The sequence below is a fragment of the Pungitius pungitius genome, chromosome 4 (genome assembly GCF_949316345.1).
Source record: "Pungitius pungitius chromosome 4, fPunPun2.1, whole genome shotgun sequence".
In the NCBI taxonomy this organism is placed as follows: Eukaryota; Metazoa; Chordata; class Actinopteri; order Perciformes; family Gasterosteidae; genus Pungitius; species Pungitius pungitius.
Window position 1 is genome coordinate 6665906 of NC_084903.1, and position 12953 is coordinate 6678858.

General features: G+C 41.1%; 1 protein-coding gene across 4 annotated transcripts in view; it reads left to right on the forward strand.

The window, feature by feature from the left end:
* Positions 1-12953, forward strand: part of LOC119195232 (cell migration-inducing and hyaluronan-binding protein) — a 172022-nt gene that overhangs the window by 101100 nt on the left and 57969 nt on the right. For all 4 annotated transcript variants that reach the window (XR_009956013.1, XM_062561685.1, XM_062561687.1 and 1 more), the window contains 3 exons: positions 3360-3529; positions 4548-4757; positions 6896-7101. Coding sequence is in view for 3 of the 4 variants with exons in the window: in XM_062561685.1 (XP_062417669.1) it covers positions 3360-3529; positions 4548-4757; positions 6896-7101 (586 nt within the window). In the remaining variant the exon portion in view is untranslated. The remainder of the gene's footprint in view (positions 1-3359; positions 3530-4547; positions 4758-6895; positions 7102-12953) is intronic.

Sequence of the window (12953 nt, forward strand, 5' to 3'; positions counted from 1 at the left end):
TTTAAAACTGCTCAACCTGCAGTTTACAATACATGTACCTTCTGTGTTTTTAAAAAAAAAAATTGTATTGAAGCTTATGGGGCTGGGGACAGGCTTTGTCTCACTATCAGGCACCTCACACAAAAAGTAAATTACTGTGGGATTCCATACTCTATGAATCCGACCAGCACAAGCACGGCATTGTTTTTCTTTAGAAATGAAGCCTGAAAAGTTAATATATTGTGGCCGTGAAGCAAAAGTTCCTTTTTTTTTTACTGAATCCTGACACGGTTCACTCTGCCTCGCTCTAAGAATAGACAATACACACTCATGTAAAAGTCAGAAATGGACCCAAAAACAATAAAACATAATTAGTGATTATAAAAAAACTATAATAGATATCAACAAGCTGTTTTTTATGAAATTGTTAAGACTTGCGTCAACATTTTAAAGTTTAAATGGTGTCTCTAGCTGAAAGATTGGAAAAGCTGAAAAAGTTGAAAGTTAAAGAAGTTTTGAGAGGATTTTAAAATTTAATCCATTGGAAACCATGTTAAAAAGGTTGATGATTTTAATTTATATTAATTCAATTATAAGAGCTAGAAAGTTGAAAAGTCACAGCACCCCTCTCCTGAATGAGCTGAACATTTTAATATTTTAATATTTAAAAATAATAAGTTGAATAAAGATTCGAAGAACAATACTTGGAATGCATCAATGCATTCCAACTAACTAGAAAATGCATAAATCATCGGACGGTGAAGAAATTAGTCTCTGATTCACAGCACCAGCAGGTTCGTTCAGACAAAAGCAAAATAAGGAAGATATTGGCCAAACAAATGCGTAGGGGTTAAGAGAGCAGCCAATAAACTGCCATTGAATACCAGCAAACAGGTGTTTGAAGCTGCTAGTGCCTCTGCAGTTTCTCAAATTTCAAGATGTAGGATGTTCAAGAGGTCCTTAAACCTGTTATTTGGCCACCCCTGAACCAAGCTCACAAGCAAAAAAGGTTGCAGTGGGATCAGGACTACATGAAGACTAACTTTCAAACCTTTGGTTACTGATGAGTGCCGTGCAACCGTTGATGGTCCTGATGGATGGAGTAGTGGATGGTTGGTGAATAGCTAGCATGTCCCAACAAGGCTGAGACGTCCACAAGGAGGTGGTAGAGTCATGTTTTGGGTCGGAATCATGGGTATAGCGGGTAGGTCTGCAAGGAATACCTCTGGGGCATTGGCTGCGATGGCCATAAAAGGAGAGAAACTCGTGGTGTGGCCCCCTTCTTCCTATATTAACATCTAACTTGACCTGTTGAGAAATTTTTCAGTAAATATGACCTCCTAATGCTACAAATTTAACAAATACCAATTTTATTTTTTTACAACTTACAAAATATTTTGAAACCCTGAAACTCTGCATAATAATTTTGAACCTGCATTTTGAGTTTTTTTATTTTTGAAAAAATACTGTGATCATTGGGAAGTTTGTTAAAAAAAAATCAAATTATACTCTAACAGTTGATGACTTGAAATTTAGAATGACTGAATGCACAAAGTTTGATTTGCATAATAATGTGGAAAGCAGTTCATGTCATCAGTCGAAGCAAAAACAACATCACAACAAAACCCTTCACGTCGACGCTAAACACGAGGTTGAGCTCCCTGCTGCCGTTCAGGGTCATAAGGAGCTGTCTCCTGTGAGACACTACGTGTCCCATCAGAGGAGACTCACATCTAGAGGACATCTTAGTACCCGAGAGACTACTTTAATTCTTGCCTTTATTCTATCTGGTATTTCTTTCAGGGAGAGATTTGAAAGCAGAGTAATTGAATGTGTTTCTCCTTTCCCTTTGCCTACAGCCTATAGTGATTTGGAGTGAAATCCCTCTTTAGCTGTGACATTTATGGCTGCGCATACAGATTAAAATCACACTAAAAACTGAGTTTTCATTTATTATTTTTTATTTAATTGCTCGAAACTCTTCTATGAGAGAAATGAGTGTGTGTGTGTGTGTGTGTGTGTGTGTACATGCATAAACGCGTAGAGGCCAGGTTGAGACGGTTTGGAGTCTTTGAGTCAGTGGCAGGTGTTGGGTCTGACTCCAGGCCAATGGAAAGTCTAAGCCTGCATCCTTGAGCACTGTGTGTCAATGACTGAGTCCATTCACATTGAGACACATACTGTACAGCGACATGAATGCTAATATGAACACATCAACTCATTTGATTGTCCTGCCTCTCCAATGTTCTATGGCTTTCTGATGTCAGCTAGTATTTGGCCAGGCAGAGCATACATACATGCATACGTTGGGAGCTTTAGGCCAAATTTCTTGTCAAGCTCCTTCTGGCTGTAATCCGTTTTATTAATTCCTGCATGTGTGACACTCTGCAGCTCCATTTTTGAGCAAGCCATGATGAGGTTATACAAACTAAATGATGACCCCTCTCAGAAAAAAAAATGGGAGTCCAGACACTAGTAATGGTGTCTCTCACTCACTTATGATGAGTGGCTCCAATCTGATATGTTGGGTTTTACTGCCAATTGACAGGGTTGGTGGAGGGTTGCCTCTGCTGTTAGCAACTGACAGCAACAGAGAGGAAAACAGTTGTAACGTTTGACAGCACCGATTAAATTAATTTAGGGAAACATTGCCCAGGTCTGGTTGGCTAGTACTAAACGAGCCCGCCCCCAAATAGCTGGGAGCGTTCCAAAAGAGGGAGAGGAAGGAACCTGGAATAGGCACAGCTTGACTGGATTCGAATTTGTCAAAAATGGCTTGTGAAACAATCCAAAAGTTGGAATTGGCCGCCATGATAAGATGTTTGAATTCTTTAAATGCTAAGGAAAGGAGCTTCAACGCTTCCCTACTTAGCTCTTTTAGCATAGGAACCACTGGACCATAGTTTACGAAAGGAGATAATTCCTTGAGGCGGCATTATTTAGATTGTGACTTATTATTCAGCCGTTCTCAAGCTCCATAGACACCAATACAAATTCGGTGACCTATTTCTCAAAGAAACCAGAAGGTACACATTTTGTAAACTTATGCAATGTGCCTGCAGTGCCTGTTTTTTTATATGAATATGTGCTGCCTGTCCATTCTCCTTTAAAAAGAGAAAGAGTGGTTAAATAACTATGACTTAGCTTAACCCTAATGTGCTCCATTGCAAGTATCTAAAGCATCTGTTCAGCCACACACCCAGTTAACAAACAAACAACCAACTCTACTTTTCCAGTCTTTTGTGAGAGTGGTTTACCTTGACTGATAGAAACTGCGAAGCTTCAACATTGCAGATCCATCATTATTCAACAGCTTTCTCTATGTTTACCACAATGTATACATGCTGAGTCATTGAGCTGGTGTGTGTGTGTGTGTGCAGGTAAGGCCCAGTTCATCCACATGGGTGAGGAAGTGGACGGGGTGGACATGAGGGCGGAGGTTGGCCTGCTGAGCCATAATATTCGGCTCCGTGGTGAGATGGAATCTGGCTGCTACGGTAACGAGGCCTGCAAATTTTTCGAGTTCGACACTTTTGGTGGACATTTGAAGGTACATTGTTGTCCTTAACCCTGTTATTGTTGTGCACATTTTACAAGCAGGTTTGGTCATTGCTAGTAAAAATTAATGTATGAAATGCAGATAGAGAAGGTAATCTTGTTATGTAATTTAATTTAGGAAGATATGCTTCAACTCCAGAGCATGATATATTTCAGGCTGAGAGAATTACTTTTTCTTATATAGTCACACCACAAAACAAAAGGGGCAACCAACATCAGGGTCAGACTGAGGGGGAAAAATGAGCCCATGGAGTTACTGTCAGATCGGCCCACTAAATACATGGCGCGTTGCCCACTCAATGCATCGCACGTATTGACTAGTCAGTGGCCTACTGGGAAAAATACCCATACACTCATCATTGTTTTGGATGATTACAAAGAAATGACATAAGACCTTTGGATATGGATAGCTCCTGTGGCCATTCACACCAATCATGCATACATCCATACGCTGTCATAGACGCTATCCTCCTGCATAGAAGCCTTGTCAACAGGAGGAAAAGAGTGGAAAGACACTAAGAGACAGGGAAAGACAGAAGAACAGAAAGATGGATGTGCATCCATGCTGCCCTCATGACTCCTCATCTCCTCATGACTCATAACATAACTCATATATTTTCCTTATATCTGTGTCATACTTTCTTCTTTTTCTTCTTTCTGCATCTATGTTTTGCAGTCCTCTCCTTTTACCCTTCCTCCAAATTCTTCCTCACCTCAATTCATACTTCCCTATCATAACACTTACAGTTATTATGTGTTTCTTTTCAGTCTTCCTTACCGAATATGTTCCGGTCTTGCTTCCTCTCTCCTTGCTTGTCTGTTGTTCTTGACAGCTTTTTCTTTTCTTTCATATCCTTACTTTTGCCTCTTATTTTGCAACCCCTTTTTTTCAGTATCCCTCCTTTTGTTGCCTCCCTCCCCAGTTTTTTGTTCAGCACAACAATTACACTAACATATTAATTTGAGTCATCCTGTCGAGGTGACCAATATACTTATTCTGTCATTATCAGGTGGAGCGGGGCTTCAGGGTAGTTCATATATCCGGGATGGAGCTGCAGCACATGGGCCAGCAGACAATGGGACACTACCCGATCCATTTCCACATGAACGGAGACGTGGACGAGAAAGGAGGTTACGACCCACCGACATCTATCAGCAATCTCTCCATCCACCACTCTTTTTCCCGCTGTGTAACCATCCACAGCTCCAGTGGACTGCTGGTCAGTTCCGTGTTTATTCATTAAAATATATTTATTAGGGCTGGAGCAAACTGAAAGTTGGGCAAAGCCCTATTGTATTTTGGATTATTTTTCTCTCCCCTTCAAACACTTTTGAGGCCTTTATCATCTTCAAAAACAAAACAAATTGAAATTTGGCTTGAAGAAGTATGACATTTTATTTTGGGGTTGTGCATTTGGGTATGAAAGAATGGCTCTCTAGCGCCCCCTAGAAGTGATTCCTCTGGGGAGATCTTTTGCCCAGTTTCACCTATTGAAATTTTGGTGCTCTTGAACATGGTCTACAAAAAGTCAATAATTTTATGCAAATGCATGGACTAGATTTTCTGCCATTTTGAATTTTTAAAATTGGTTGATATCTCATTATTTATCAAAGTTATGGACTAATGACGTTTGTAAGGGGTGTGGCCTAATAGTTAAATACTCAAAAGTATTTGCCCTGTTCTCACCAAATCTCTAGGACATGTTCAGATTTATTTTTCATCCAGCCATTTAATCTAAACAACGTCAAATTTGTGAATATAAGTCTTAAGACGATGAAAAACTTTTTTGCAGTGAGAACACGGTCTTCGCATGAAAGTTCAAGTAGATATTTCTGTGCCTTGGCAAACTCTTGAAAACTTCAGTCAGGGTCCTAGGTAATGGCATTGAAGAGCTAATGTGGAGTTTGCCTCAAAGATGGTAAATTGCCTCCATAGCACCCCATGGCAGCTTTGAATGAAGCAGCCCCAGCGCCCAATTTGACCTATGTACTGTATAACAGGGAGCCTTAACAAAAGTCGCTTGGGACCATGCTCTAAAATGAAGAGGAAGTCAGTTATACATATTTCTTTCTTTGTTTCCTCTATTTTTCACACTTTCGCCACTATACTTTGACAAACACCTTCCTGGGACTTTGTCACAGCCACTTCAAATGTTTCCATGGCTTTGATGATTAAAAATTATTAAAAACGTTTTGTTTCATGTTACGCTGTTGCCATGACAACCCGTTATTCACAGTCCAAACAGAGGTGCTTTTGAGGAACTTAATATGCTTGAATCTTTACTAAACTTACAAAACACATTTAAAGTATTTATTATAATTTCAATGCTTCTAAATAGAATTGTGACTCGATAGCGCCCCCTACACGTATTCAAAAAGCAGCCCCAGCAACTCCTCCATTTCTCCTCCTCAGCAGAGTAGGCTTGAAAATAAGGAATCAAATTGGTCCCACTATGACCAACATGACTGGACCTCTGTCCACATCCTCACTAGAGAGAAATTATCCACTTGATAAAAGCTGAGGTCTTTGCAGAGTCACTTTGCCACAGCTCTGCTGTCTTTAAGAAGCCGACCAATTTATCATACAGATGGTGTGTACTTGACATGTTAGTGCCTGAAAGCTGGTTTACAGTTCTCCTTAGAGGAGCAGGGCACTTCTCTCTGCAGCAGAAGATATGTGTGATCAGCTTGTTCAAAACATGAAGGAAAGAGCTTGTTCTTGTGCTCCCTGACTATTTTTGGTGGCCTGTCTATACTTGTCCTTGCCAATTGCCAGAGGTCTGTTTGTTTTGTCTTGTTCCTTTAGAACTTTGAGGTTTTGGGGATATAACTAACCCATGTGTGTGTGTGTGTACTAAAGAATGTTCTTCCTTTGTTACCTCTTTGTTTGATTTTGTTGTGCATTTCTTGTTTGGTGTTTGATGCTTTTATTTTGAAGGCGGGGACTTGGCGTAAAACACAAGTAAAAACGGTGTGTTCAATGAGCACAGAAAAGGAAAGGAAAACATAAAAGTACAAACTTACGGTATTGCTACCCGCCCGAAAGGCAAAAGCTCTTACAGTTGACTGTAAGATTTAAACCAATAAGTGGTGCAATCAATCAGTAAAGCGTCAGAAAATCTGTCGGGAGGGACATTCTACAGGGGATTTAATTTAAGGATAATAAATTCTTGATTATTGTTTGCACTCTCTCGTTGTCTGCTAGTTTCCTTATTTCCCTTGCATTTGTTTTGTTTACGTTGCCTGACCCTAGCAGGGAACGTAACCAACCTAAATAGGAACTGGCCAATCTTATATAATACTGCATTCAACAGAAGTAAAGCAAGTTCATGTCTTGCATGTCTTTGTTTTCTTCCAGGTGAAGGATGTGGTTGGCTATGACGTACTCGGCCACTGTTTCTTTCTGGAGGATGGTCCAGAAGAGAGGAATACATTCGACCACTGTTTGGGTCTTGTGGTGCGAGCCGGGACTCTTCTGCCTTCAGATAGAGATGGCAAAATGTGCCGAGACATCACTGACGGAGCCTACCCAGGATATGTGGCCAACCCTCGGCAGGACTGCAGGTAGGACAACAGCAGAAACCGTATGAACTCTTCAATTCTATTGAAGATCTCCCATGGATTCCATTTATCCAGAAATATAGTGAATAAAAGAATTTAGTACTACTGAACTCCACTGTACCTCAATTTTATGCATGGTACCAGGAGGCCAATAATACACCTTTTGTACGATAATTTAGCAATATTATTCATATTTGACATTATACTTGAATAAAATGATGAAATTAATTCTTTACTTCACCCAACATTGCTCTTGAAGCTAAGACTACACTGTGTGAATGTTCATTACTGATGGGCAGGTGGCCCTGTGTATGTTAACTCCTGTCATCAGTGTATGAGAGGTGGTGAATGATGACATGAAGTGTTAAAGTACATAAAATAACATATAATGTTCACCCTGAACCAAAACGTTTTTGAATTTTTTGCAGTATTTTAACTTTGAAAAACATTAAGATACATAATTTCAACGCATAGATATTCAGTGCTAGAAATTCAATCACGTTTTTCTTTCAAAACCCGATGACACGGATTGACTTCCATAGATCTACTTCTTGCTCGTTTGCAGAGAAGCTTCTTCTTGCTCGTTAGCTGTCATACACACTATTGAGACACTCATGCCATCTCACTAGTGTGCGTTGACTGATCGATTTGGGTCGCGGCTTGTCATTAAGGGGTGATGGGTGGGTCCCGGAGCCAGACCAGTTGAGAACCACTGCACTATACAACACCAGGGCATCTCAGTATACAGTGTGAGAAAATCTCAGTTACACCGGAAGGCGGAAGCAAAGAGCGCTGATTTTGAACAATCATACGCCCTTCCTTCATATGCCTTGAAGTCCGGGCTCACCCGTCCAGGGTGATATATATATTAAATATTAAATATATAAATATATATTATAAATACTACCATATTTAAGGGACGGAATGTCATTTTAGGACGTTTTCAGGAGAGAAATTAGGTGTTTAATCAACATTTCTACGGTCGGTTTGTTAACATACAGCCATCGTAAAAAATTCCATTGAGGATGTCGGAGATGTGAGGTGTAGTTAACGGGACCACCTGATGCCCCCAGCACCGGGCGGTCAGCCTCATCTCACGCCGCAGACAGCAGCATGTTCTCGGCCATGCAATGACACTGGATACTGAGATTCTCTCACATTGTATAGTGAGATGCTCTCATGTTGTATAGTGAAATGCTCTCACGTACACTAGTGAGATGGCATGAGTGTCTCAATAGTGTGTATGAGAGTGTCTCAATAGTGTGTGTGAGAGTGTCTCAGTAGTGTGTGTGAGTGTGTCTCAGTAGTGTGTGTGAGAGTGTTGAGTGTCTCAGTAGTGTGTGTGTGTGAGAGTGTCTCAGTAATTAAGTCCTAAACGGCCCCTCTTAGTTTTAAGTGTGTTCCGGGACCTGTGCTCGTCGTACCTGCGCTTTCACATGTACTTAGCATTCCGGCACCTTGTGATTTACAAATGAACCACTGGATACATAATGACCGGCACGAATGAGGGCAGAAACGAATTTCACCCTCCTGCTCTCCGCACATCCAAAGACATTCTTTTCTCTCCCGTCTCTCTCTCTACCCTTCTCTCACTCACTCTCACACGCACACAAACACGACCCCCCCCCCATGTCACTCACATGCATGCCACATTTACTGGACAGGCACACAGTAGGAAACCAGAACATGATAATATTGTCCCACACAGCAGCTAACAGCAGGATTGCTACAATATAAACTCGTACCAAGATTAAACTTTCATATCAAGGTGAGGGTGTCACCAGATGGGACGGCAATAGATCCACACGCAGAGGGAAGTCAAAACAAGGGTTTTAATGTTCAACAGAAATAGCGAGCCGAGTTCGATAGCACAAAGATAGAACTCAAATGCACTCTCTTGGAGATCAGCTTGACAATTGGCAGAACAGAAAATAAATCCTCTGGAAAGGGGAATCCCCTACTTGAAGAGGGAAGCTCGATAAGAGCCCAGTAGGATGCAGCTCACCGCGGCACGAAGCTGGAGACCGGACACGCAAGCCTTGGCTGTGCATAAAACAAGAGTGGTCAGAGACTGCTTGACAGGACAAGGGCTAGACATACAATAATTCGACAAGACACAAAGGGAACACATGCTAGAAATAGACAGGGTGATTAGGCATGACGAGAAACAGGTGTCACAGCAAGCGGCGCGAGCACTGATTGTAATGAGCGGCAGGTGGATGGAAAGGCTATGAGAGAAGTGGGTGTGTGCGCTAAGGTGTGAGATGAATGGGTAAATGTCAATGAATGTATATGGCAGAGGGGAAAAGAGAGAGAGACCCGGATCCTGACAGAGGGCCACAAAATATCGTCCCGATGGCCGCAATTGGCTCGTGGGCCGCGAGTTTGAGACCCCTGATTAACAGCATATCAGTCATTTATTTTAATATTCATTACCCTAAACAATTTTTTATCCAAAAACCTGAAGATGGATCTATAATAACAGCCTATATATTCCTGGTGTACTACAAAAAATATTTGCACATTCATGAAAAAAGAAAATTAAGAGGAATGTCAGGTTTTTAACAAGAGGTCATGCATAAAGAAAAGTAAAAAAGCCAAAAAAATAACCTGAATAAAGATTGTTAAAACAAAATCAACAAAATGGAGGTGCAGAATTAAAGATTATTAGCAAGACCTAAAAGAGAGAACTAATGACAAAGGCCCTTAATATGACAATCTGAATTAAATAAAAAGGTCTGTTCTGTTTTTATCTTCATAAACATACTGACACAAAAGGTCAGAGGTGGAAAGAGTAACAACATTTTGTACTCAAGTAAAAGTACTGTTACTTAAGTAAAATTTTACTGAAGTACAAGTAAAGTTACAGTTTAAAAATGTACTGAGTAAAAGTTACTGAGTTACTTTTTTAACAGCTGGGCGGGGTGCGAGATTTAGTGTAGTTAAAAAAAGACAAGGGAAAATAAATCTCAATCTAATTTTTAATTGAAGGAAGACCTTTACAAATTAAAGTGTAATAGCAAAAATAATGAAATAAAAGTAAAAGAAATCAATGATTTTAGTGCAGATCATCCAATAAAACATTTTAAACATTACTGGATGTATGCACTCCAGTAGCGGACCATTTAATCTGCGATCTCCTTAAACTGTCTCTGCTCTGCTCACTGAAGCAAAACAATACGTGAACAATAAATTGTAAGATTTTTCGGCGTGTTCAAGGATTGGAAGCCGGGCATAATTTGGCACAAATTCAGCCAAACAACTTCTCTCGTTCTGGTAAATTTATTCATCAGATCACAGGTCAAGTAAAAGCGCTGCGTTTGCAAAGGCAGGAGCAGTTCAGGCAGCACACGGCTGTAGGAACAACTAACTAACATCAGCAAGAATATCATGTTTTATAACCCGCATATAAAGATCCGGTCACATTCAATGTCCAGACCACCTTGCCAAACGTAAACAATGAACAAAGTGTGGATGTTGGATGGTGTGGTGCGAACCCCCCCCTTATCTTACACATCTGCTGGTTGACCCGCTGACCTTGCTTCCTTAGTCAGGACAGAAACCGTTCCCATATATGTAACACAAGAAGCTTCTGTCTATACGTCTGTTTTCTAGTTCTCAACAACATCAGTTAGAGCATCCCCCTTCCGCCAGACTGTCTGGCCTTGTAGGCACATCCTGCTTGCCCTCCGACCTTGAATTCTACAGCAGAACAGGGCAACATGTTTCTAACTTAGCACTAAGAAAAAAACTGTTGATTATCAATTCCCCCTTTTTGCATAATTCATTATGTAAACCAAAAAATCAAAATAAACTACTAATCTAAACACTAAAAATCTATATCAGTGAGTATGGGTGAATGCAGCAGTTATGGAAAATTGTAAACATTAAAAAACACTAAAACCTATATCAGTGGAGAGGGCGTATGCAGCAGTTATGGAAAATTCTATACATCACAAGAAATACTAAAAAATCTATATCACATCTAAACCGAGTATAATAGACACAGAAATACATCCTAGCCCCAAAAACTATCACACCACCTACGTGTATACGTCCACTGTTGTCCAATGTTGAAACTAAAAGGGTCTCTTCTTCAGGTCCATCGAAGTCGGTTCTCCTCATCCCTATCTCCTCTCCAATCTCCTCCGGACCTAAGAATTGGATCCTTTCATGTATCAAAGCCATATGGTAGGGCAGGGGCATTTTAGAATCTATAGCTGTGGTGATGCATTTGAGACATAGTTGTCTGATACAGGGGATGCAGCAGCATCCACAAAGGGAACTAACCATTATTGCGATTACTAAGGTCAGAAAGACTGACAGAAAGAAGCCCTTCCAGTGTCCGAAGTGTTTACTAAACCAATCTCCGACAGTGCTGTCTATACCAGAGTGTTCAGCTAATTCGACAGACATGGCTCTTAGTCCATGTAACGCTCTAGTAAAGGATCCATCTGGGGCGGTGTTATTGGGGATAAAAGTGCAGCACGCTTGGCCAAACATCGCACATACTCCTCCTTTTTCAGCTAATAACATGTCTAAAGCCATTCGGTTCTGATAAGTCATCAATGAGGTGGCCGATAGTTGGCTGTACACCCCATTTAGAGCATCTCTAGTCATATTAGTGAGGCGCTGGATATTGAAATGTACATAATTTAGTCGATCCACGTTTTTGTTTACAGTTACAAAAGGGGCCAATGACTCCCATCCGGCCACTATTTGATCCGTTAACTTGTATTGATCAGGTACCCCTCTTGGCACCCCAATAGCATCGAAATAAACTGCGGATCCTTCTGTTAGGCTAAATTCTCTTTTACTGCGACTGAGTGAATTACGCCTTTTTGCCTCGTTACTCAATGTTTCAGCGGTCATTGGAACTATTTTAAGCGGAACGATGAGAGAAACTGAGGTGCATTTCCCCTGCCACTCAGTTGACAGTACATTACGTAATCGCCTACCGCCGCAGTACCAGTAGATATCAGAGCGGGCTAGGGTCAATTTGGTCATATTGGTCCAGGTGGTTACATCAATTGTCACGTTGCACCATGAATCAGTTAAGGAACCTACGTCTAGTCCCCCTTTTAGATGTTTAGTGAAACAGGTATAATCGCCAATTATGGGAGTGAACATGGGAGGGATTGCTTGTGGTGGTGATCCTGGATAAATAGTTACCCATGACTTGCAACCTTCACTTGGATTCTCCTTAGTATGTAATTCTATCAGGCAGTCAATGTTACCGGCCTGGCTAAGGACCGAGGGCACTGTCCACAGGCTGGGTCTTGCACCTGCACAGGCTACAGTCAGCGGAGTCCATTTGCTGGGACACAGTTGTGATCCAGTCCACCCAGTAATTTGTCTGGGAGAACCCCGTCTCTGCAGAAAGTTTGTCATGGATTACAGCTAGATCTTTTGCTATATTTTGGCCTTTTGGGTTTTGGTGACTTCTTCAGTCTCAGCAGTAGCGGGTTTCCCCTGAATGTCAGGTGTGACGTATTTAAATTTAATCAGAGCCAATGGATCTTTATCAGCTACATCTATTCCTATAACCATGTACCACTGAGTAGGATCACTCTTCTCTTGCTCCATACTGTAATAGGTGCCCACTTCTCGTGGTGCAAATGGTGACTCTGTTAATCCGGTCACTGAAATCATTAAAGGATTGTGCCCCTTATCACGAGCCCCCGATTGAACTCGAATCAGTGTAATAGCTTTTTGTAAATCCACCCCCGGAGTTCTACTACCCCACTGACTCTTAAACGAAGGCGATGTGTAACCATATGGGCCTGTGTTCCATCCTACCATGTCCCATCCCCTCGTACTTATAATGGCACTTTTCTATAAAATGTTTTGTAACT